The sequence below is a fragment of the Molossus molossus genome, unplaced genomic scaffold (genome assembly GCF_014108415.1).
Source record: "Molossus molossus isolate mMolMol1 unplaced genomic scaffold, mMolMol1.p scaffold_m16_p_11, whole genome shotgun sequence".
In the NCBI taxonomy this organism is placed as follows: domain Eukaryota; kingdom Metazoa; phylum Chordata; class Mammalia; order Chiroptera; family Molossidae; genus Molossus; species Molossus molossus.
This window is the reverse complement of record NW_023425346.1, coordinates 19,625,221-19,651,097: the sequence shown is the minus strand read 5'-3', so window position 1 is coordinate 19,651,097 and position 25,877 is coordinate 19,625,221. Positions and strand designations below refer to the sequence as shown.

Sequence of the window (25,877 nt, the reverse complement as noted above, 5' to 3'; positions counted from 1 at the left end):
GATGTTTCTCTCTCTCTCTCCCTTCCTCTCTCTCCCTCCCACTCTGTCTGTACAAAAAATGGAAAAATATCCTCGGGTGAGGATAAAAAAAAAAAAAAGAAATCTGAGCAATAATTTGAAGTACTTATATGATTTTTTTTTTTATCCTCACCCGAGGACATTTTTTGATATTTTGTTCAGATAGAGTGGGAGGGAGGAAGAGAGAGAGAAACATCGACGTGAAAGGGACAAATCAAGTGGTTGCCACCCACACGACCCAACCGGGGCCGGGGACAAACTGCAACGGAGGTACGTGCCCTTAGCGGGAACCAAACCCGGGTCTCTCCAGACCGCAGGCCAACGCTCTAACTGCTGAGCCAAACCGGCCAGGGCCTTATATGATTTTTTTTTTTTTACCTCACCCGAGGACACTTTTCCATTTTTTGTTCAGATAGAGTGGGAGAGAGAGAGAGGAACAGAGAGAGAGAGAGAAACATCGATGTGAAGGGACACATCGAGTGGCTGCCACCCGCACAACCGACCAGGGCCGGGGACAAACTGCAACCGAGGTACGTGCCCTTAGCGGGAACCGAACCCGGGTCTCTCTGCACCGCAGGCCGACGCTCCAACCACTGACCCAAAGCGGCCAGGGTTGATTTTAATTATATGACCACATAACCTGGATTTTTCAAAAGTTGTGTAAGCAGCAAAGTTATTTCCCAATGAAAACTGTTTAATTATTAAGAGTTTGTCAACATTTCATGCAATTTCAGTATTAGTATCCTTTTTTAAATCCTTACCCAAGGACATTTTTCACTGATTTTTAGAGAGGGAGGAAGGAGGAGGGAGAGAGAGAGAGGTGGAGAGGGAAGAAAAGAGAGGTAGAGAAAGGGGGAGGTGGGAGGGAGAGAAACACATCAATTGGTTGCTTCCTGTCTGGAGACCAATCCCACAACCTACGTATGGGCCAGGAATCAAATCAGCAACATTCAGTGTACAGGGACAGTGCTCCATCCAACTGAGCCACATCGACCAAGGCAGCATATGCTTTTTTTAAAAAATTGCATACATGGTTCGGTCATGCACCAAGAGGTCACTGGTTCAATTCCTGATCAGGACACATGCCCAGGTTGTAGGCCCGATCCCCAGTAGGGGGTGTGAAGGAGGCGGCCAACTGATGTTCTCTCTCATCAATGTTTCTATCTCTCCCTCTCACTTCCTCTCTCTCTAAAATCAATAAAGAAAAAAAAAATTTTTTTAATTGCATACATGTATCTCCATGAGCACTTTAAAAGTTTTTTTTCAGTTTAAGGAAACTCAAACAACTGTAGACCCACTCTGGTCTGATATGCTAATTTTAAAAGTAGTAATATTCTGCCCTGGCCGGTTTGGTTCAGCGGTTAGAGCGTCGGCCTGCGATCCTGAGAGACCCGGGTTCAGTTCCCGCTAAGGGCACGTACCTCGGTTGCAGTTTGTCCCCGGCCCTGGTCGGTTGTGCGGGTGGCAGCCACTCTATGTGTTCCTTTCACATCGATGTTTCTCTCTCTCTCTCTGTCAGTTTCTCTCTCTCCCTCCCACTCTACCTGAACAAAAAATGGAAAAATGGCCCTGGCCAGTTTGGCTCAGCGGTTAGAGCGTTGGCCTGTGGTCCGGAGAGACCCGGGTTCGGTTCCCGCTAAGGGCATGTACCTCGGTTGCAGTTTGTCCCCAGCCCTGGTTGGTCGTGCGGGTGGCAGCCACTCGATGTGTCCCTTTCGCATCGATGTTTCTCTCTCTCTCTCTCTCTCTCTTCCTCTCTCTCCTTCCCACTCTATCTGTACAAAAAGTGGAAAAATGTCCTCGGGTAAGGATTAAAAAAAAAAAAAAAAAAGGAAAAATGTCCTCGGGTGAGGATAAAAAAAAAAAAAAGTAGTAATATTCCATGAAAAAAATTTAGCAACCTCAGAAGCAAAGAAAAAAATTCCTTAATTCATCTTTCATAGATACTAATAAATTTGTATGTCTTAAAGTGTCTTTGATTCATTATACTATATATAACACATGTATACCAGTGCATGTACATATAACTTTTAAAATTAAAATAATACATTATATTGTATTTATAGAACTATACAGCCAGACAGTAGACATTCCCTTACATGAGAATGGAAGCTATTAAGAAATAACAGGCCCTGGCCGGTTTGGCTCAGCGGTTAGAGCATCGGCCTGCGGTCCGGAGAGACCCAGGTTCGGTTCCCGCTAGGGGCATGTACTTCGGTTGCAGTTTGTCCCTGGCCCTGGTTGGTCGTGCGGTGGCAGCCACTCGATGTGTCCCTTTCACATCAATGTTTCTCTCTCTCTGTCACTTCCTCTCTCTCCCTCCCACTCTATCTATACAAAAAAATGGAAAAATGTCCTCGGGTGAGGATAAAAAAAAAAAAAAGAAATAACAGGAGGGAGGTTGAGGGGATGGATGAAAAAAGTGAAACAGATTAAGAAGTACAAATTGTTGACCCAGTGATCCCACTTCTAGGAATATACTCTAAGAAGCCTGAAACACCAATCAGAAAGAATATATGTACCCCCATGTTCAGAGAAGCACTATTTACAATAGCTAAGATCTAGAAACAGCCCAAGTGTCCATCAGTAGACGAATGGATAAAAAAGCTGCGGTACATATACACAATGGAGTATTATGCAACTGTAAGAAAGAAAGATCTCTTATCCTTTGAGACGACATGGAGGGAAAGTATTATCCTAAGTGAAACAAGCCAAACAGAGAAAGACAAGTATCATATTATCTCACTTATTTGCGGAATATAATGAACATAACAGTCTGAGGAATGGGGTAGTCCCAGAGACGTGGAAGTGCGGTACAGACTGACAATCCCCAGAAGAGGGGGTGGTGGGGGAGAGATAAACCACAGAACTTACATGCATGTATGCATGAACAATGGACATGGACAACAAAGCTGGGGACAGGGTGGGGAGGGAGGGGTTGAGGGGAATCAGTGGGGGGAAAAGGAGAAACATTTGTAACAAAAATAAATTAATTAAAAAAGAAGTATAAATTGCCAGTTATAAAAACAGTCATGGGGCCCTGGCTGGTTTGGCTCAGTGGTTGGAGCGTCCACCTGCGGTCCGGAGAGGCCCGGGTTCGGTTCCCGCTAAGGGCATGTACCTCGGTTGCAGTTTGTCCCCGGCCCTGGTTGGTCGTGCGAGTGGCAGCCACTCGATGTGTCCCTTTCGTGTCGATGTTTCCCTCTCTCTCTCTTCCTCTCTCTCCCTCCCACTCTGTCTGTACAAAAAATGGAAAAATGTCCTCGGATGAGGATTGAAAAAAAAAAATAAAAACAAACAGTCATGGGGATTTAAAGTACAGCACAGGGAATATGATCAATAATATTATAATAACTATGTATGGTGTCAGATGTGTACTAGACTTATCAGGGTGATCATTTTGTAAAGTATATAAATGTCTAATCACTACGTGGCACACCTAAAACTAATATAATATTGTATGTCAATTACAATTAAAAAATAAATTAAAAAAACAAACAAACATAAAACTCACCTTTCCCACTGAATTAAATAGCACCTGACCCAACCCCACAATGAAGGGATACTTGTTGTATTTCTTCTCATTCCAACCAAGTAGCCAAATCCTTTTCTTATTTTTTATTTTCCCTTCACCTCAAGGTGGTGGGTTTGGTGTTAGCAAATCAGAAGGAAACAAAAGAGGATGAGTTCCCGGGAACTCTGGTTCCCTGGTGCTGCTCCTTTAGCCTTACACCATTTCTTACTACAGTGACAGGATCTATTAAGCTTTTCACATCCTGGCCGTACCCACCTTCTTCAAAGAACAATCAGAATCTAGGCTGTTCTGAAATGAAGCTAATTTTTACAGAGTTGTGAATTAACCCAAATACCCAATGTGAGCAATCATTTTGACTCTTGTTTCTCCACAGCATCTATATGAACAAGAAATGTCAAGTCTTTCTATGTAATTCTTCTTAATGTTCATATAACATTAAGTAGTTTTAAGTCAGGATTAAAAAAATTCCTGCATATCCATTTACCATTATTAACTCATCTAACTTTTAAGAATCATAGTATAAAAGACTATGATTTACTATTTACTAAATCATTACAGTTTAAACTAGAAATCACAAACAGTAAGAAATTTGTATCTGATATCAGACCAACTAATAACATATAACATTAATAGATATCCAGTAGTCCGGCCTGTGTGGCTCAGTGGTTGAGTGTCGACCCATGTACCAAAAGGTTGCTGATTCGATTCCCGGTCAGGGCACATGCCCACGCTGTGGGCCTGATCCCCAGTGGGAGGGATGCAGAAGGCAGCCAATCAATGTTCTCTCTCATAGATGTTTCTATCTCTCTCTCCCTCTCCCTTCCTCTCTCTATAAAAATCAATGAAGAAAAAAAAAAATGCCAATGAAGACCAGCTGGTGTGGCTCACTCGTTGAACATTGACCCATGTACCAAAAGGTTGCTGATTCGATTCCCGGTCAGGGCACATGCCCAGGTTGTGGGCTCAATCCCCAGTGGGGGGCATGCAGGAGGCAGCCAATCAATGTTCTCTCTCATTGATGTTTCTATCTCTCTCTTTCCCTTCCTCTCGCTCTAAAATCAATAAAGAAAAAATATTTAAAAAATAAATAAAATAAAGATAATTTTTTTTAAAAATGCCTGTGAAAAAAGATTCTTAGAATGATCAGACCTACAGCTAATATATGAATTCAGAGATATAGAAGAACTTTACTTCCTGAATTAATCTTTATGGATACAAATAGGTCGGGTAATCACAAAATTTCAACCCAGAATTCTGAAACTTCGTTTGTACGCTTTTAGCTTTTACTGAAACTAATGAAATAACTGAAAACCACTGTCTTTTTAATAAAATACTATTTACAAAAAAAAGAGCAAACCTTTCCACTTTGACAGTGAGGTCCTCCGCAGGTCTCTGATTTGAACATCCACTAGGCTCCTGAGACGAAGTGGCATGGCCTGATTGTTCTCCTCCTTATTTATTAAATATAAAAAAATAAGAAAAATATTGCATTTAATGCCAATTTTTTAAAGGTAGAAATGTTCTACCGATAGCAAGGTTAGAACAATTGATAATCTTGTTTCCTAAACATTACATATTTTTCCTAAAATAGAACAGGAGATAAGAAATGAGCATTACTAATTCTGAACTTTGGATCTGGATACAACAGTATATAAATAGGAAATAAGGCAGTTACCCAGTTAAGGGCCACCATGGTAAAAGTTAAAAGTAAAACTTGAAGAAATATTAATCTAGCAGAAGGGGATATAATAAAAAGTAAGCATGCCGCCCGGCCGGTGTGGCTCAGTGGTTGAGCACTGACCCATGCACCAAGAGGTCGCCAGTTCGATTCCTGATCAGGGAGGCAAGCAGAAGGCATGCCCAGGTTGTGGCCCAAATCCCCAGTTGCGGGGCATGCTAGAGGCAGCCAATCAATGTTCTCTCTCATTGGTGTTTCTCTCCCCCTTTTTCCTTCCTCTCTCTCTAAAAAGCAATAAAGAAAAAATTTTCTTTAAGTTTATTTAAAAAAAAAGAAGAACAAAAAGTTATTAAGTCTGGCCAGAGTGGCTCAGTTGGTTGCCTCCCACATGCACCCCAGCAACTGATCATCCCATGCATCAGGAGGTGATTCATTTGATTCCTGGTCAGGGAACATGCCTGGGTTGTGGGCTCAATCCCCAGTATGAGTGTGCAGGAGGCAACCAATCAATGTTTCTTTCTCACATCAATGTTTCTCTCTCCCTCTCCCTCCCTTTCTCTCTAAAAATCAATGAAAATAGTTTTCAAAAACAAGAAGTTATTAATTCCCTACGAAACACACACAATGGTTTAACTTACAAGTTTTAGACTTTATAATGATGCAAAAGTGATACACATGCAGTAGAAACCACACTTCAAATTTTGAATGTTAATATTTTCCTGGGCTATTGATATGTGGTAAGATACTTTCTCATGATTCTAGGCAGCAGCTACCAGCCACAGCTCCCAGTCAGACATGGGACCACCAGAGCAAACAACCGATACTTTCCAGGGTGCTGTTGTTGCCAGTGTTTTTTTGATATTGTGTCCTGAGCACATTCAAGGTAGGCTATTCTATGCTATGTTGTTTGGTAGGTTGTGTGTATTAAACACATTTTTAACTTATATTTTCAACTTCTGGGTTGATCGGGACCTAACCCCATTGTAAGTCAATGAGCATTTGTATTCAAAAGGGAATAAAAAATTTTGGAAGTGATAAATATCCAGGTAAATGTAAAAGATAACAATTCTGCTGTACACCCAAATGGACTACTTATAATAGAGTCCCCAGTCCTATCTGCAGCCAGAATTTGAGTGATCTACGTTTTAAGTAAAACCTTAAAACGAGACTATTAAGAAGAAACCTGAGAGTTGTTCCTCAAATATTTAACAACCTGTTATGTGTAACTTCATAAGTAGCACTAAAATTAATGGAAAACTATAGGGCATCAAATTTCAGGTCAACATGAGAAAGAACTTTTCTAAAAACTAGGGCTTTGCCCTGGCAGTATGGCTAAGTTGGTTGGAGTATCATCCCTCTTAAACACAGAAAGACTGTGGGTTCGATTCCTGGTCAGGGCACATACCCAGGTTGCGGGTTCCATCTCTGGCTGGGGTGCATATGGGAGGTAACTGATGAATGTTTCTCTCTGAAATCAATATTTCTCTCTCTCTCTCTCTCTCTCCCTTCCTCTCTCTAAAATCAATAAATATATCTTCTGGTGAGAATTTTTATAAATAAATAAATATTAAAATAAATAAAGCCTAGGGCTTCAACAATAAAATAGGCTTTCTAGGCAAGGTAATGAGCTAGCTTCCTGTCATTATATGTATTCAAACAGAGGCTTGATGATTATCCAGGATGATGGAGTAGGACCATCTTTCAGGATACCAATATTCCAACTTCTTGGTTTATCTAATGCCACATGTTGACTAATACAAAGCTGTATTATACTAAACAACACTGACCATGATCTCTAATAAGCAGTATAAAATTTCTTTTGCCTTTTCTATCGACCACTCTTCAGTTACACCTCTTATTTCTGCAACCTATTTTTACAGTTGTCTTTTAATTCTAATTTTAAAAATACAAATATTATTCTCTTAAATGTATTTTATCAGTTATAAAAACAATTCCAAATACATTAGTTCATTTGGACCTTTCAAAATCCTCTGGCTGGGAAGAAATTTAAAAACAGCTGAGTGGCGGGTTGCAGTTTGTCCCCGGCCCTGGTTGGTCGTGCGGTGGCAGCCACTCGATGTGTCTCTTTCACGTTGATGTTTTTCTCTCTCACTCTCCCCCTCCCTCTCTATCTGAACAAAAAATGGAAAAGTGTCCTCGGGTGAAGATAAAAAATTTTTTTTAAATAAATAAAAACAGCTGAGTGGCCCGCCAGTGTGGTTCAGCAGTTGAGCGTTGACCCATGCACCAAGAGTTTACTGGTTCAATTCCTGGTCAGAGCACATGCCCAGGTTGTGGGGCAAATCCCCAGTGTGGGGCATACAGGAGGTAGCCATCAATGCTCTCTCTGATCAATGTTTCTATCTCTCTCTCCCTATCCCTTCCTCTCTCTCTAAAATCAATAAAGAAAAAAATTTTTTTAAAAAACAGCTGAGTGTCATAATGACAGTCCCTGAACCACAGCACAGTAGCAGAAACTACGAATCAACTATTATAGGCTGTTGCCTATTTGGGTTTGAAGGGCATATTCACTGACTTAATCCTCTTTTGTCACTAAATGACAAACACATGTATTTAAGACAACCTTACATTTAAGTTAAATGAATGTGAGGGAGAAAAAGACAGTATTTTTATTTTTAAGGATATTAATCCATAGCCATTAAAATGAAGTAAAGGAGTACTTCTACTGTACTCAAAGAGTACACTGAAATTACCTGCTGCAGAATCTGACTTTGTATCGGAAATGGGTGGTGTCTCACAAATCTCTGCATTTCCAGACTGAGAGTTTTCAGAAGTGTTGTTAGGTTCAGATGAAGTGGATGGAGTAGAGACTGAACTTTCTGACTGGTTGCCATTTGCCACTGAAGTTTCACCTTTTAATGAGTGCATCTAGGGAGAAAACACATTGAAATTTAATTAACAAATAATCTAAACTTACGATGGCAGATAAGACCAAAATATGAGTAAGTAAAAGTATACACTTTCTAAGTAGACAAATCTAAAATATATAATCCTAAACATGACAATCACGTTACAGAATTCTCCTATAAACTGACAAGAGCATAAAAAGATTTTAAAAGTACAATGTTGGTCCTGGCCGGTTTGGGTCAGTGGTTAGAGCATGGACCCGTGGACCAAAGAGTCGCGGGTTCGATTCCAGCCAAGGGCACATACCTCAGTTGCGGTTTGTCCCCAGCCCTGATTGGGGGCAGCCAGTCAATGTATCCCTCTCACATCAATGTTTCTCTCTCTCTCCCCGCCCCCCCCCCCCCGCCCACTCTATCCTAAGATAATTTGAAAAAGTATCCTCTGGTGAGGATTAACAACAACAAAAAATGCAATGGTACTTTTCCTTCTAATTAAAACCCAAGGGGAAAATTACAAGCTATATTAGTCATTTCCCCAAAGTAGATACAAATGAGAAATAGAGAAAGCTCCTTAAAACATGTCAAATAATATACCATTAGGTATCCTAATGTGACAGGAACTCTCTTTGCAACAGAGTGATATGCAGCCCTGGCCAGTGTGGCTCAGCAGTTAGAGTATCAGTGTGAGGACTGAAGGGTCAGGTTCAATTCTTGGTCAAGGGCATGTACCTGGGTTGCAGGTTCAATCCCCAGCCCTGGTCAGGGAGCATGCAGGAGGCAAGGGTTGTCTTAAATACACAATGTGTCTCTTCCACATCAATGCTTCTCTCTCCCCCTTCCCTTCCACTCTCTCTCTAAAAAAAAAAAAAAAAATCAATGAAAAAAATAGCCTCAGGTGAGGATTAACTAAAAAAGGGAAAATAAGAATTAACTTAAATATTAGGTACAAACACCTCTAATTTCATAATGGTATTTTTAAAACCAGTTCAGGAAGAGAATATTTACTACCTTTCCAATTTAATGGCATGGCAGGTTCCTGAATATACAGAGCAGTTCCAAAAATACTCCAATGTCAAGTTCCTTATAATCATTTTCACATGTTTATACAAAAAATAATTGAGTTCCTTCTCACCTGCCGGACTTTGTGAATTCTGGTAACAAGTTCATCTGCAGAAACACTTCCTGCTATTACTTCCAAGGGAATTCCACTGTCTCCAATAAAGAAACTGGATGGAACACACACTACAGGATCTGTACAGTTTAATTAAGTCTAACAATTCATGGGAAACAAGGAAATAATTTTACAAAACACTACTGATAACAAAGCAAAACAAAACATCTTTGTGAATTTCACAAAATAATCAGCTAACATGTTTACAAAATAATTTCAATTACTGCATGTGACATGGAAATTGATTTATGACTTATGTGAATTGCATATCTGTGTGGAGAACATCTACCACATTACCCTCTAACATAACTTTTACATCTATATTGCCTCTTGTCAGCTACTTCTAACATGCCAACCAAACCTGCTCCATACTTTCTAGATGCTTACAATAAACTCCTTATAATGCCATTTGCTACAATGTTCTGTCTCAAAGGACACTTAGTAATATAAAGTTCCAATAAACAAGAAGGCATGAGTTTGTAAATAAAAATGAGTAATTTCTAAATGCCATGAATTAACCAAAAGAATGTTAAATAAATCCCCAAGCAAAATATATGTAAAACCAATTCATTTAAAGGATACAGATTTGTGAAAATTGTAAACAGGCTTCACTGTAAAAAAACAAAAAACAAAATCAAACAGAAAATCACCAGATGAATGCAAGTGCTTCCCAAATACTAACTTGATTTTATAAAAATTTACAATAACAAATATAAGCATTTTTCTGAAACTACAAGTTCCTTTCATTGCCATCAGCTGGAAGGAGAAAAATATAATTCTTAATTCACAGACCTTTTTTTGTTTTATAATTTTCAGATTAAAGAACTTACTCTTGCTACCCACAAACTGATGGCTGGATCTGGTGGTTAAAACTCAAGTTAGTATCTGCCATGTTGCTTCCTCAGCAACAAGTAAGTATACCTGAATATAATACCTTGTAACAAGAAGATATTAATGCCTATGACTTACTTGTGCAAGTGATAATACAATACCTGTGATAAGAAAGGACTGAAAGCAACCTAAATATCCACCAATAAAAACGAATTAATTATGCATCATAGAAAAAAAAATTATATTGAAAAAGTATGTCAAAAGGGTACAGGGGGGATAAATGGTGATAAATGGAGACTTGACTTGGGGTGCCGAACACACAATACAGTGTACAGATGATGTGTTGTAGATTTGTGCACCTGAAACCTGTATAGTTTTGTTAACCAGTATCACCCCAATAAATTTAATAAAAAGGAAAACAAATATAAATATATTTTCTTGATTTGTTTGCCTCTAGAGAAGAGAACTGGGTGGTTAAGAAAGGGACAGGAGCTCTAGCTGGTGTGGCTCAGTTGGTTGAGCATCCTATGAACAGAAAGCTCACCAGGATGATTCCTGGTCAGGGCACATGCCCAGACTGTGGGCTCAATCCCCAGTAGGCATGAGGCAGCTAATCGATGTTTCTATCTCACATCAATGTTTCTCTCTCTCTGAAATCAATAAAAATATATTTCAAAAAAAAGGAAAGGACACTGGCCGGTTTGGCTCAGCGGTTAAAGCGTCAGCCTGCGGTCCAGAGAGACCCAGGTTTAGTTCCTGCTAAGGGCGCGTACCTTGGTTGCAGTTTGTACCCGGCCCTGGCTGGTTGGGTGGCGGCCACTGGATGTGTCGCTTTCACATCAATGTTTCTCTCTCTCTCTCTTTTCCTCTCTCTGAACAAAAAATGGAAAAATGTCCTCGGGTGAGGATTAAAAAAAAAAAAAAAGGAAAGGGAATGAAGATTTTATACTATAATGTAAGAGATATTGATCAATGTAGATGAGTAATTCCAAGAATAAATTAATGGGTCCAAGAACTAGAAATTTATTTCATTTTTTCCTTAACATATGATCATAAAAACATCTGAAAACATAACAGAAAAGTAACAGTACCAAGAATCAGCCCAGCCAGTGTGCTCAGTGGTTGAGCGTCGACCCATGCACCAGGAGGTTGTTGGTTTGACTCCTGGTCAGGGCACATGCTAAGATTGTGGGCTTGAAACCCAGTGGGGAGCATGCAGGAGGCAGCCAACTGATGTTGTCTCTCATCAATGTTTCTCTCTCTCCCTCCCCTCCTTTCTTCTCTCTCTAAATTCAATAAAGAAAGAAAAAAAAAAAGTACCAAGAATCCTGCCCTGGCCAATGTGGCTCAGTTGGTTCAAGCAAGGAAATGCTGTCAGTTAGATTCCCGATCAGGGCACACGCCTGGGTTGAGGGCTCAATCCCCAGAACAGGGATGTGCAAGAGGTAGCTGATGGATATTTTGCTCTAACACTGGTGTTTCTCCCTCTCTCTTCCTTTCTTTCTAAAAATCAATTTAAAAAACTTTAAATAAATAAATAATTACCAAGAATCCTATCTTCTCAGAAATAACCACTGTAAACTTCTAATGGATGTCCTTCCAATTTATTTTCAATGGAGACTATCTCCATAAATAAATATACACTAAAATATTCCTAGAACATTAGGTAATTTCATTATTTTTTAATGAATAGAATTTACTTTTCATAATTTAAAAGACACTAGATTTGATTAGTAGACAATCCAGAGTGAAACAAACATCAACCATCACTATATGCAGACATCCCTGTATCCACTAATAGAAACTTATTTTTAAAAATGTTAGGTAAGGCCAGCTCGTGTGGCTCAGTGGTTGAGCATCAACCCCTGCACCAAGAGGTCATTGGCTGGATTCCCAGTCAGGGCACATGCCCAGGTTGTGGGCCTAATCCGCACTGGGGGGCATGCAGGAGGCAGCCAATCAATGTTCTCTTTCATCAATGTTTCTCTCTCTCTCCCTCCCCCTTCCTCTCTCTCTAAAATCAATAAAGAAAAAAAAAAGTTAGATAAATAAGTCTAAAAATATTCTCAAGAATTCTGAAATTCTTATTTCTTCCACATTCCAAATAAAGCCTTATATTCCTCCTGCCATTACTGACTCTAAAGGTGCTCCTGGAAGGTAAGGGACAATATAAATGATAAAATATGCATTAAAATGATGGATTCTTTTTATATGTTTTATTGATTTCTTTTTCTTTTAGAGAGAGAGAGAGAAACATCTATGAGAGAGACCTATCAACTAGCCGCCCCCCACACACCCTCCACTGGGGATCGAGCCCACAACCCAGGCATGTACCGACTAGGAATTGAACCAGTATCATAGTCCATGGGACAATGCTCAATCCAGAGCCACACCAGCCAGGCAATAGTGAAAATTTTAAATAAAAAGTTTCTAAAATTACAGGTAAATGTCTGAATATTTTAATCTTGACAGTAACTGTCAAACATTATTCATTCTGAAATTATTAGTATCAAAAGGACAGCAAAACCACTTTCCAATTACTAATAAATTAATGTTTCTAGAAAATTATCATCGATGGCTGCTGCTATCATCATAAAAAGAAGTAACAAGGAATATGTGCCTTCCAGTGGGAGACATACCACCATCTATGAAGTATTCTTGAAGGGAAAAAAATCCAACCCGAATTCAACTGTCAGAAGAATAGAGTACAGAAGAACAAACTAAATAACACAACAGGGCAGCAACCAACAAAATCCATACTGGAGGAGCCCTGGCTAGTTCTGCTCAGTGGTTAAACCATCAGCCCATGGACCAATGAGTCACGGGTTTGATTCCGGTCAAGAGCACATACTTTGGTTGTGGTTCGTCCCTGGCCCTGTTCGGGTCATGCGGGAGGCAACCAGTCAATGTCTCTCTCTCATATTGATGTTTGTTTCTCTCTCTCTCTCTCCCTCCCTCCCACTCTATCTGAAGATAAATAGAAAAAAAAAAATCCATACTGGAGGAAACTATGGTACCTTCAAAAAATAAATTGCAAAGAAAAAGAGAGTGATACAGAGAGGAAGCCTACAGACTACAAGAGACTTAAGAAACATAAATACATCATAATGTGTGAAACTTGATGGATTCTGAACCAAACTAACTGTAACAAATTAAATTAATAATAAAACTACGACTCTGATGAGATCATTTAAAACTGGAACACTGGGTTAATACCCGATATTAAGAAATTATTATTTTGTTTTTGAAGTAATCCAGTTATGTTTAAAAATTAAGAATCCTTATCATTCAGAGACATACTAAAATATTTATGAAGTGATGTGACAACTAAGAAATTATATGGGATGAGTGGTAATGGGTAGGCGTATAGAAACAAGACTGACCATGAGTTGATAATTATTGAAGTAATTGACAAGTACATGGGGGTTTATTACATTCCTCAGTTACTTGTTATATGTTTGATATTTTCTTTTTTTTTTTTTTTTTTTAATCCTCACCCGAGGACATTTTTCCATTTTTTGTTCAGGTAGAGTGGGAGGGAGAGAGAGGAACAGAGAGAGAGAAACATCGATGTGAAGGGACACATCGAGTGGTTGCCACCCGCACAACCGACCAGGGCCGGGGACAAACTGCAACCGAGGTACGTGCCCTTAGCGGGAACCGAACCCGGGTCTCTCAGGACCGCAGGCCGACGCTCTAACCGCTGAGCCAAACCGGCCAGGGCATATGTTTGATATTTTCTATAATAAAAAATAAAATTTAAGCCCGGCTGGTGTGGCTCAGTGGTTGAGCATCAACCCATGCACCAAGAGGTCACCGGTTCAATTCCCAGTCAGGGCACATGCCCAGGTTGTGGGCCCAATCCCCAGAGGGGGACATGCAGGAGGCCACCAATTGATTTTCTCTCTCATTGATGTTTCTATCTCTCTCTCCCTCTCCCTTCCTCTCTCTCTAAAATTAATAAAGAAAAATATTTTCTTAAAAAACATTTTAAAGGGGGGGGGATGGATGAATTAAATAAAACAAACTGTAGATAACAAGTACTATGAAGGACCTATAAATGTCCCTATTCCTATTAAATTAACTCCATTCCCAAAATTAGATCCAAAAGAGTGGTCAACCTTTCAGAGATATTTAATATATGATTTACAGTTACTTCCAAGTTTTTAGAAGATCTGAAAAATCTTTCAGAAGAACTGAAGATCACAGTTCTTTTGTATTTCTGCGGATAGACTAGGAGAACTGAAGTTTTCCAGCAAGATATAAGGATGAATTTGGAAAACAACAATCAGAATTTAAGACCCCAACATGCCTTAAATAAAAATAATTCTTTTAATCTAAAAGTATCACCATAAATCACAACCAAAGACTATAGTGAAAATGTTTTTTAAAACTGAAAAATTAAAACATAAGCAAACCTTTTGGTATCAATTTTAATAGCAACAAAACTGTTCGAAGTTGCTTCTGTCACTTTCTCATCTTCCCAACTTGCAGCCATCTGGGTAGACTGCTCATCATCACCTATAAAACATTTCAAGGATTCTTATTACACACATAAAGCCAGTATCTGCTGATTCTTTTCCCTGGATATCTGGAACTGCAAATAAAATATAATCCAACATGTACTATTTTCTACCAAAGTGAAAACTCAATTTTTCCATAAAATGAAAAGTGTGACTATATGCACTGTTAATGAAATAAAAAACAGAAGATTGCCATTTAATTATACAAAGCATTTTCTAAAAGAAGACATCCAAATAGCACCCACAAAAATTACAAGCCATGGGGAGAAATGCAGTGACTATTTTGGCTTTTCAACATGATTGCAGATATAAATGTACAATATTCCTCCTTTATGTAGCAACTTGGTGGAGGTGCCAACAATTGGGAGAGCATGAAGAAATCTGGGCTGCTGGAAATGTTTATATCTTACCTAGATAACAGTTATACTGCTGCAGTTATATGCAGAAATTCATCAAGCTGTTCTACTTAATATATTTCATCTAATATACTGTATGTCATACCTCAATGACACAATTTTTTAAAGTTATACCTATCAAGAGATTATTTCGATTTTAGACCTATAATGTCTGTATTTTGGCATAACACTTATTGGTGGACAGAGGGAAACTTACCTGAGTAAGTCTCTGAAAAATATTTCTGAGGTTAGCAGAACTAAGCACTTTCTCAAAGGTGAGCAACCTTTGCCAATTTACAGATAAAATAGTTTTCAGGCTACATTTTTCATTTTACAAAAATGAGATCATTGTATACCTGCTCTTTTGTAAGCTGCTTTCACCCCCCAACCCACCCCTAATTTAATCCATACTTAGCCTTCCCCAGCTCAGTTTTTTGTTCATAGTAAGTCCATCCTTTCAGTTCTCAGGTCAAAAACTTTATTACCCTTGACTTCAGTGGACTCTATCTCCATAATACAGTTGACCCTTGAACAACACAGGGGTCGGGGCACCAACCCCCATAGCAATAAAAAATTCGCACATAACTCTATGTATTTATTGGGGGGAAAAAATCCACATATAAAGGGACCCGTGTTGTTCAAGGGTCAGTCGTATATCCAGATGTAACTATTTCTTACCACTTTCATTGCTACCACTCTGCTTTATGCTACCACATCTCACCTAGATGATTACAATAGCCTCCTAACTGGTTTTACTGCTTAGTCTATATTTAACACAGCAACTTTCCTTAAACTTTCCGATCACATCAACCCTCTCCTCAAAATCCTACAATGGCTCCCTATTTTCCCTCAAAGTAAAAGCCAAAGTCCTTACAAACGTCCAGTTACCTCTGTCCTCAATTCCTCTTACTTTCTTACTATTCCTTGCTTTTCTATTCCTCAAATTTGAAAGACATCTCATCTTAAGGTCTTTGTACCAGTTGTCTCCACTACCGGGAATGTTCTTCCCCCAGTATCTACATGGTTAACTCTCAACTAACATAAGTCCTTGCTCAATTATTATCTTCTCAAAAAAACCTTCCCTAATCACCACTTTAAAATTATACTCCCTACAAATATTCCCAAAGGTTCCTTATTTCCTGCTTTTTTTCTGTAACATTTATTATCACCTTTTAATAGAGTATATTTTTTTGTTTGTTTTTTTCCTCACTCGAGGTCATTTTTCCATTTTTTGTTCAGGTAGAGTGGGAGGGAGAGAGAGGAACAGAGAGAGAGAGAAACATCGACGTGAAAGGAACACATCGAGTGGTTGCCACCCACACGACCAACCAGGGCCGGGGACAAACTGCAACCGAGATATGTGCTCTTAGTGGGAACCGAACCTGGATCTCTCTGGACCGCAGGTCGACGCTCTAACCGCTGAGCCAAACCGGCCAGGGCAATAGAGTATGTTTTTTATTTATTATGTTTACTGTTTACTATTTGTACCTTCTACTAGAAAGTAGGTTCCAGAAGGGCAAGGACTGTTTTCCTTTTTACTTACTGATATGTAATAACTCAAATGCTTACAATAAAACCTGGCATATGGTAAGTAGGTGGCATACAGCAGGGTCTCAATAACTATTTTGAGAAATGAATAGCTAAGTTTTTTGGTACAGTAAGTATCTTGGCATATTTACAATACTTGACTAATGCTGCACATGAATATATTTTGTATGAGAAGAGATCCAGGAATACCAGGAATAGGGGCTTGAGAAATGTAGCCACAGAAAAATAAACAGGGACTTTAATTTAGCCACAGACCAAAAACAAAATGAATGCCCAAGCAGACTCCTATATATTGAAGAAGCAGATGGTGGGGGGTGGGGGGGCTTCATTTGTGGTGACATCATTCTAAGCACCTATCTTAAGACACTATGGCCCTGGCCAGTTTGGCTCAGCAGTTAGAGTGCCCGCAGACCAATGAGTCGCGGGTTCGATTTCGATCAAGGGCTACATACCTTGGCTACAGTTCATCCCGGCCCTGGTTGGGGTCATGTGGGAGAAAGCCACTCAAAGTATCCCTTTCATGTCAATGTTTCTCTCTCTCTCTCTCTCTTCCTCTCTCCCTCCCACTCTATCTTAACAAAAAATGGAAAAGTGTCCTCAAATAAGGATAATAAATAAATAAATAAGACACTATGGGCTGCAGAAAGATATAAAATTCAAGTCAATGACAAGAATGTCAACCTTGAAAATAGCTGTCTGGGAGCACTCTTACTACAAACACTTCTTAGAGAAGACTGTGAGACATGAGGGATTCTTTATTCTTTCTTTCTTTCATATATTCTGTATTTTTTTTTTTTTTGGTAAGTGCCCCTAGAGGGAACTGAACCTGGGACTCTCTGGTCCACAGGCTGACGCTTCAACCGCTGAGCCAAACCGGCCAGGGCTATATTCAGTATTTTATTCCACATTTACTTTGTGCTAGGCATTGGGCTATGAACTAAACATAAAACAAATGAGCCCTGGCCAGTTTGGCTCAGCGGTTAGAGCATTGACCCATGAACCAAAGAGTTGCGGGTTCAATTCCAGTCAAGGGCAGGTACCTCGGTTGAGGTTCATCCCCAGCCCTGGTCGGGATCCTGTGGGAAGCAGCCAGCCGATGTGTTTCTCTCACATCAATGTTTCTCTCTCTCCCTCCCTCCCTCCCACTCTATCTGAGATAAATAGAAGAATATCCTCGGATGAGGATTAAAAAAATAAAAAAATTAGACACCTTCTGCCCTCAATGGAGATAAAAATCTAATGGTACAGAAAAAAAGTACCTGTTTAATAAACAACTATAAATAATTATAGTACTAAATGCTGTGAGAAAAGAACACAACTATTAGAGAAAATAATGAGACCTCCTTAGATTGGTCAGAGAAGCCCTCTCTGTGGTGACATTTAAGGTAAGACTTGCCCTGGCCAGTGTGGTTCAGTGGTTAGAGCATCAGCCATGATTCAATTCTCAGTCAAGGGCACGTACTTGGGGTTGCAGGTTCAATTCCTAGCCATGGTTGGGGGGCATGGAGAGGCAACCAATTGATGTGTCTCTCTCACATCGATGTTTCTCTTTCTCTCTCTCTCTCCCTCCCCCCATCCCTCTTTAAAAATCAATGGAAAAAATATCCTCGGGTGAGGATTAACCAAAAAAAAAAAAAATTAAGACTTGCACGGCTGGTGTGGCTCAGTGGTTGAGCATTGACTCATGCACCAAGAGGTCGCCGATTCAATTCCCTGTCAGGGCACATACCCAGGTTGTGGGCCAAATCCCCAGTAGGGGTATGCAGGAGGCAGCCAATAGATGTTCTCTCTCATCAATGTTTCTCTCTCTCTCTCTCTCAAATCAATAAATCAAAAAAATTATTTAAAAAAAAAATCAGTCCTGGCCAGTTTGGCTCAGTGGTTAAGAGTGTCAGCCGGTGGACCAGAGAGTCCCGGGTTCGGTTTCCAATAAGGGCACGTACCTCCATTGCAGTTTGTCCGTGGCCCTCGTTGAGGTCATGTGGGTGGCAACCAGTTGATGTGTCTCTTTCACGTCGATGTTTCTTTCTCTCTCTTCCTCCCTCTCTCCCGTTCTACCTGAAGATAAATGCAAAAATGTCCTCGGGTAACGACAAAAAAAAAAAAAAAAAATGGTATCAGAAGGGCTAGACCCAGATCTTCTTGAGAGGCCAGATGCTCCAGGCCTGATGACAAAGGTGAAAAAAATGCAGAAGAAAGTTCAGATAGCAAATCTTCTTTTAGTGACTAAGTTTAATTTTGATAGCAATTACATATACATGTGTAGATAGACGTTACATTCTATCAGAAAGAGAGCCTAAACTTGAACTCTTTGTCAAAAAAAGAAAAAAAAAGCAAATGGCCAAATATTCACACCAAGCTTCCTCTGTGTTAAAATCATCATCATAATAAAGCATTTATAACCTGAATTTTTAAAAAAATCTTTTATAAAAAGGTAAGACTTAAAGGATGAAAGAGCTTAGCCATGCCAAGAGCCAGAAGAGTTCACTAAGCAAAAGGAATTTAGGTGTAGGAAAAGGCTTGTGTGATTGGTAGTGTCATGAACAACAAGGAGCACAAAACAAGATAAGCCTGAAGGGTTAAGAGTCAAAGATGACACCCAAACCTAGGGTTTATCAAAGTGGATTTAAGGTGATGCCATTTACTTAGGTGTAGCACACTGGGGGAGAAAACACAGGTTCAGGCAGTAATGTACTTTCAGGCCTGAGAATCCTGAGGCATCCTAGGGGGGATGTCAAGTAGGCAGCATGAATCTGCTACTTCTGAGGTTGGTGCTTTGCACTCCCTCACCTGTGTTGTACCAGATGTCACAGCCCCACTAACAATGTCTGTCATGACTCAGCCTAGCAGCTGCTGCAGCAGCTGCTTGACCAAGAGGTGTAAGGTCAAATGAAATTACTTAACTGGGTGAGAGCTTTTTTTTCCCCCTCGATCTTTATTGCTGAAAGTATTATGGATGTCCCTGTGAGAGTTCCTTTTTTTTTTCTTTATTGGTTTTAGAGGGAGAGAGAGAAAGGGAGAGGGGGAGGGGAAGGGGAGGGGAGGGGGAGAAGAGAGAGAGAGAAACATTAATGAGAGAGAACATCAATTGGCTGCCTCCTACATGCGCCCCTCTGGGGATTTGGCCCACAACCTGGGCATGTGCCCTGACAGGGAATCAGACCTGCGATCTCCTGGTGCATGGGTCAACACTCAACCTCTGAGCCACACCGGCAAGGCCCTGTGAGAGTTATCTTAACAATAGTGAGTGAAATTATCATTTGCCAACTGCAGTATCTTTTTAAATTTTTTTCTTTATTGATTTTAGAGAGAGAGGAAGAGAGAGGGAGAGAGAGAAACATCAATGAGAAAGAACATCGATTGGCTGCCTCCTGCATGTCGCTCACTGGGGATTGGGCCCACAACCTGGGCACATGCTCAGACCAGGAATTGAACTGGCGTCCTCTTGGTGCATGGATTGACGCTCAACCACTGAGCGACACGGGCAGGGCTGCCAACTTCAATATCTATAGTTTCTTAGTTTTAATCACATTATGAACTATGCTGTGGAGTTGGGTGGGCCTAAGATTTCAGGAGAAAACATTGTCTCCTTGGCAGTATCAGCAGTATCCAAAGTAAAGGTACTTAGCCCTGGCCGGTTTGGCTCAGCGGTAGCGTTGGCCTGCGGTCCAGAGACACCTGGATTCGGTTCCCACTAAGGGTACATATCTCGGTTGCAGTTTGTCCCCGACCCTGGTTGGGTCATGTGGGAGGCAGCCACTCAATGTGTCCCTTTCACATCGATGTTTCTCTCTCTCTCTCTTCCCCTCTCTCCCTCTCACTCTATCTGAACAAAAAAGTGAAAAAATGTCCTCAGGTGAGGATTAAAACAAAAACAAAGTAAAGGTACTTAAAAGAAAATAGTACAAACTCAGAAGTAAAGAATTACAGACCCGCCCTGGCCGGTTTGGCTCAGCGGTTAGAGCGTCGGCCTGCGGTCCTGAGAGACCCGGGTTTGGTTCCCACTAAGGGCGCGTGCCTCAGTTGCAGTTTGTCCCCGGCCCTGGTTGGTCGTGTGGGTGGCAGCCACTCGATGTGTCCCTTCACATCGATGTTTCTCTCTCACTCTGTTCCTCTCTCTCCCTCCCGCTCCATCTGAACAAAAAATGGAAAAATGTCCTCGGGTGAGGAAAAAAAAAAAGAATTACAGACCCTAGTAGAGCTGGCAATTCCAACTTAGAAAACCTCTATTTTATTTAATTTAAAAAAAAAGTTTTTTCTTTATTGAGAGAAGTTTAGAGAGAGATAGAAACATCGATTGGCTGCCTCCTGCATGCCCCCCACTGGGGACTGGGCCCACAGCCTGGGCATATGCCCTGAACAGGAAATTGAACTGGTGACCTCTTAGTGCATGGGTCGACACTCTGGCCGGGCGAAAACCTGTTTTAACAAAAAAAAAGGCAGTGTCTGTCAAGGAAATTTTAGCCCACTAGCAACACTAGTCAGTGAACTGACACCTTAGCTTCAGGATCCTTGTCAGATTATTCTATCTTCTCTGAAACGGGAATCAAAATTTTTCACTTTTTTTTTTTAATTGATTTTAGAGAAAGAGAGGAAAGGGAGGAGGAGGGGAGAGAAAAAGAAAAAGAGAAAGCTCTGGCCGGTTTGGCTCAGCGGTTAGAGCGTCGGCCTACGGTCCAGAGACCTGGGTTCGGTTCCCACTAAGGGTGCGTACCTCAGTTGCAGTTCAGTCCCGGTCCTGGTTAGGGTTATGCGGGAGGCAGCCACTCGATGTGTTGCTTTCACATTGATGTTTCTCTTTCTCTCTCTCTCTCTCTCCCCCTCCCTCCCTCCCACTCTATCTGAACAAAAGTGGCGAATAAAGAGAGAGAGAGAAACATTGATTTGTTGTTCTACTTATTTATGCATTCACTGGTTGACTCTTGTATGTGCCCTGATAGGAGATTGAACCCGAAACGCTGGCATATCAGGACGATACTCTATCCAACTGAGCTACCAGGCCAGGGCCCAGTATTCTTTCTTCCAATTTACATAGCTATTAATACTTTGAAAATCCTTTGTTAATTTGCTGGCTGAACTAGTAGTAATCTCTCCAGTCTCCTAAAGTCAATCCTATAATATTCTTAAATTTATCCATGAAAAGGTCACTAAATATAAACAACTTGCCTAAAATGTTTCCCACTTGAGTAGCTTTATAAACCCAAGTGACCCTTAAGACCACTTCTAGCTATAAAAATATCTCTTTAATTTTTTCTGAGTTAGTGTATTATTGTTGAGGTCTTGGATCTAAGATAATCATGAGTTCTGATTGTATGCTTCAGAGTTCTAAACAAAGGTCTAGGCAACCTTTAAGTCTTGCAGTTACAGTTTCATGACGCTATTGTCTGCAAATTCCTAGAGTGACATTAATCTTACCTAGTCTTGGACATTAACTTCCTAAAAAGCTAGAAAAGCCAACAGTATTTTCAAAGGGTCAAGGGACAGACTCTGACAGATTACTAACAGTCTTCCTGCAAACATTCAACAGTTATTGATATTCTAAAAGCACAGAAAACATGCTCATCTGTCAAAAGTTAACTGAAGAAGGTATATATGTATACACAGCGCCACAAAAACCTGTATCTTTATTTTACTATTGTAATAATTAGCACTACTGTTTCCAAATGGATTTCCAAATGTTTATTAACTAAATCTAGCATTACTTCTTTCAAATTAACTGATTAGCTCAAAAGTGCTTTCCAGAAACATTTGGACACATCAATTGTGTTTTCTGTTTAAAAACATGACTAGAGGGAGGGGGAGGGGGGATCAGTGGGGGAAAAAGGAGAAACATCTGTAACAAAAATAAATAAATTAATTAAAAAATTAAAAAATTAAAATAAAAACATGACTAGATTTCCTGATTTGTACACCAATTTCAATAATCACATAAAGTCTACAATTGTTCGGTTTTTTTCTAAAGAAACAAATAAAAAAAAACTTTTTAAGCCGCTAAAAGAATTTGTCAATATGTAAATCCTTTCTGTGATCCTGGTGCATGTCACTTAACCACTGTGGACTTAAGTTTCCTCATCTATAAAATAAAGATAACAGCCTGGCCGGTGTGGCTCAATGGTTGAGCATCGACCCATACACCAAGAGGTCGCTGGTTCAATTCCTGGTCAGGGCACATGCCCAGTTTGTGGGCCAAATCTCCAGTGGGGGGCATGCAGGAGGCGGCCAATTGATGTTCTCTCTCATCAATGTTTCTATGTCTCTCTCTCTCTCCCTCCCTTCCTCTCTTTAAATTCAATAAAGAAAAAAAAACTCACCTGAATGCTGCATTCCCACGCACTAATATATCACTATGCTGAACATAAAAAAAGATATTAAAAAAGAGAGATAATAAAATTTATTCTACCTACCACAAGAATAACTATAGATTTTATGTGATGAACACAACTTAAAATGTCATAAAATTACTATTGTACTCTTAATAAGCATAGTATCTATCTATTTATTTTCCTTTCTTTTTTGGTCTCCTTTTTTCCTGTACAGGATTACAACAGCATTTTATGTGAAATATAAACTGTAAAACAGCTAAGAGAATATGAACTACTCAAACTCTTCTAAATTAACAGCATTAGAAATTTACCTTTAAATTTGGCATCACAAAACAATAATAAATTTCAAACTTAATGGTAACTGAAAACTCTTTTTCAGCAACTTGTTCTCACTGTAGTGCATAAAGTGACAGAGCTATTATGTAGTCTCCCAAGAGTCATGAGTTAATAATGAGTAAGCCGTTATTAAACATAAATAGTTGAAATAATACACCTCAAATTAACAGTAGTCACGAACACTGATTTGATTCATGTTAACGAGAATCAGCAATACCACAGAGGCATAGGTTACTGCAAATCTAGAAGATTTCAGTAATAAAATAGGAGAGGAATAAAATACGGATCACATTAACCCAGAGCAACGCGGGGTAAATGAGTTAATACACGTTCCGGAAACTGCAGATATTACACCAGGAAGACAACAAAAAGAACCAAGGACTGAACGTCTACTCCTTCTAAACGAACGGTTAAAAAAAAAAAACAAAAAACCAATTTGCAACAAAGCAATGATTTCACATTAGACCCTCGTCACTATCCTTTTAAAAAAATCAAACCCATATAAAGCTCTGCAGTTTGAGTTTCGGGAACATTTGAACGCCAGTGACCGTGAACATCAGGTGGGCTCCCTTTGTTGCTTACCGATGACACAGCTTTCTTCCTGACAGTCCACAACTAATTACGAACCCAAATGCCTGTTTAATGGCCTGCCGTATCCCCACCCACACACCAGGAACTACACTGGGACGTTAAGGCATCCCGAAGTGGGTCCTCGGGGACAGGGCTCTATGGGGGCGTCCGGGAGGGGCAGGGGGGTCTGTCGCGCCGACTCCCCTGACGGCGCGGGCGAGAGGCTCGGCGGAGAGCAGTGGGGCTGGGCGGCGAGGGCCTGCGCGCCGGCTCTCCTCGCCTCGGGCAGAGAGGGGTCTGCGGGGCGCAGCGCTTGGGGGGCGAAGCTGGGACGGTGCCCGGGCAGGGGGCCAGGCCCGCTGTGCCGCAAACGGACGAGGGAGGCGCAGAAAGGCCAGGGACGAGCAGCCCCGGACCAAAGGCTGTGGGGCTCTGGGGTTGGAGGTAGGCCGGAGCGGGTGTCCAGCCATATCTCAGGCCCCCGCCCCCTTCACCTGCCACGAACACCACGAAGACCGCGCCGCTCCTCTTGGCCGACGCGATGGCGGCCGGGATGGCGCCCTGGAACCACAGCATCGCTCCACTCGGGTTTGGGTGCTCGCTCGAAGTGTTGTCGTCGCGGTCCCGTAGCTGGCCCCGCCCTCTCCTTCGTCGGACCCCGCGGCCCGGGAGCCCCAGCTGGTCCGCCTCCCGCCTCCGGCTCCGCAGGAACGCGCAAACTCCTCAGCGGCCTCCGGGGACGCGCGCAAACGCGCAGGCGGAGCGCGCCGCGTCACGTGACGCCACACGTCGCGGTCGGCACGGAGCGCCTTTGCCTCGTCTCCTAGGCAAGCTGGTGCGTGCGCGCGCCCGCTAGGCCTTAGGGAGCGGACGTAGGAGGAGGCCGTGGACAGGGGGCTAGACCGCTAACGCGCGTCGGCGGCGCCTGCGAGAGGCACGACGGGAACCGTGGTTTTTCTAGGCTTGTTCTTCCTTTATGGAAGAAAGTAACTGACTTCCGGGCACGGCTAAGTGGGCAGCAGTGAGAGCCGCTTCACAATCGACAAAAGGAAGGAGAGGAAGGGCCGCTGGCCTCCTGACCCGGAGATCATATGCCCTCCCCCCTTGAGACCGTAGATGGGGAGGAAATCGCACCCACGAGTGGGACCCTTGGTGGGGGGCGATGTAATTACTAGGATTAGTGGCCATTGTGTGATAGGGTTGGGTGTCTCTCGGTATGGAACTAAATGGGCTTTGTAGGGACTTAGTGAGAGGCTTTGATTTCTGTTGAACTTATTTTATCAGCCTAACCTTGACGAAAAGACAGGACAAAAACCCACGACAGTTACCGTCCGTGATGGAGTAGAGCCCACGTACCCAAGGGGAGGTAGCGGCAGAATGTAAGCCGGAGCAATTTCCTAGCCATTGACTAGAGAACAGTACAACACCTGAAAACAGCTATACTATTGCTATGGCTGCTTTCTAAAATAACCCAAAGCAGAGGATAGATAATGACTTGATTTATTTTCCAGCTACTTTCCATGGTAGTACAAAAGAGAGGAATAGATAATGATTTTGTTTACAATTTTATGTAAGAATGTTTTATAAGCAAGATAGGGCACTTTGTGGCTGGTTGTTATTAAAATGAAAACGGACCCATATTTAATTATTTTGCATGGTCTCTAATACCTACTAGCCAAAGGCATATATGGTTGATATGCCATCACATCCTACATCAATTAAATTTCTCCTCCAGCAATACAACCATTTGAAAATCATAGCAGGATTAAGGAGATGCTATGTCTGAAAATACACCTTTCCTGTAATTAAATAACCTAAAAATAGCTGACAGATTGTAATCCAATGTACTTTTTCCAATCAGGACTTTCATACAGTATTATTACAAACTGAAACAAAATACCGACTATACACAGTTGCTGCTTACATAGGACACCTTTCCTCAAGAAGAATTAGAATTGGTCTTCAACATCAGCTTTTTAAATGGATTTCTTAAGATTTGATCAACGTATACATTCTTTCAGTAGAGCAATGATTTTAATCATTCCCAATAGAATGAAATATTATAAGAATGATTCGTAATCT

At 41.0% G+C, this 25,877-nt stretch overlaps 1 protein-coding gene across 2 annotated transcripts in view; it reads right to left on the bottom strand.

Moving 5' to 3' along the window:
• UBXN4 (UBX domain protein 4) overlaps window positions 1-24,416 on the bottom strand; it is a 46,203-nt gene extending 21,787 nt beyond the window's left edge. Inside the window, exons 1-6 of one of the 2 annotated variants that reach the window (XM_036254424.1) lie at window positions 24,290-24,416; window positions 14,519-14,621; window positions 9,852-9,880; window positions 9,231-9,349; window positions 7,946-8,120; window positions 4,911-5,004 (exon numbers count right to left, since the gene is read on the bottom strand). In XM_036254424.1, the coding sequence (XP_036110317.1) occupies window positions 4,911-5,004; window positions 7,946-8,120; window positions 9,231-9,349; window positions 9,852-9,880; window positions 14,519-14,621; window positions 24,290-24,371 (602 nt within the window). In that variant the 5' untranslated portion in view covers window positions 24,372-24,416. Of the gene's footprint in view, window positions 1-4,910; window positions 5,005-7,945; window positions 8,121-9,230; window positions 9,350-9,851; window positions 9,881-14,518; window positions 14,622-22,877; window positions 22,916-24,289 lie in introns of those variants that run through there. The other variant, XM_036254425.1, reaches the window with a different exon arrangement.
• Window positions 24,417-25,877: the final 1,461 nt, after the last annotated feature.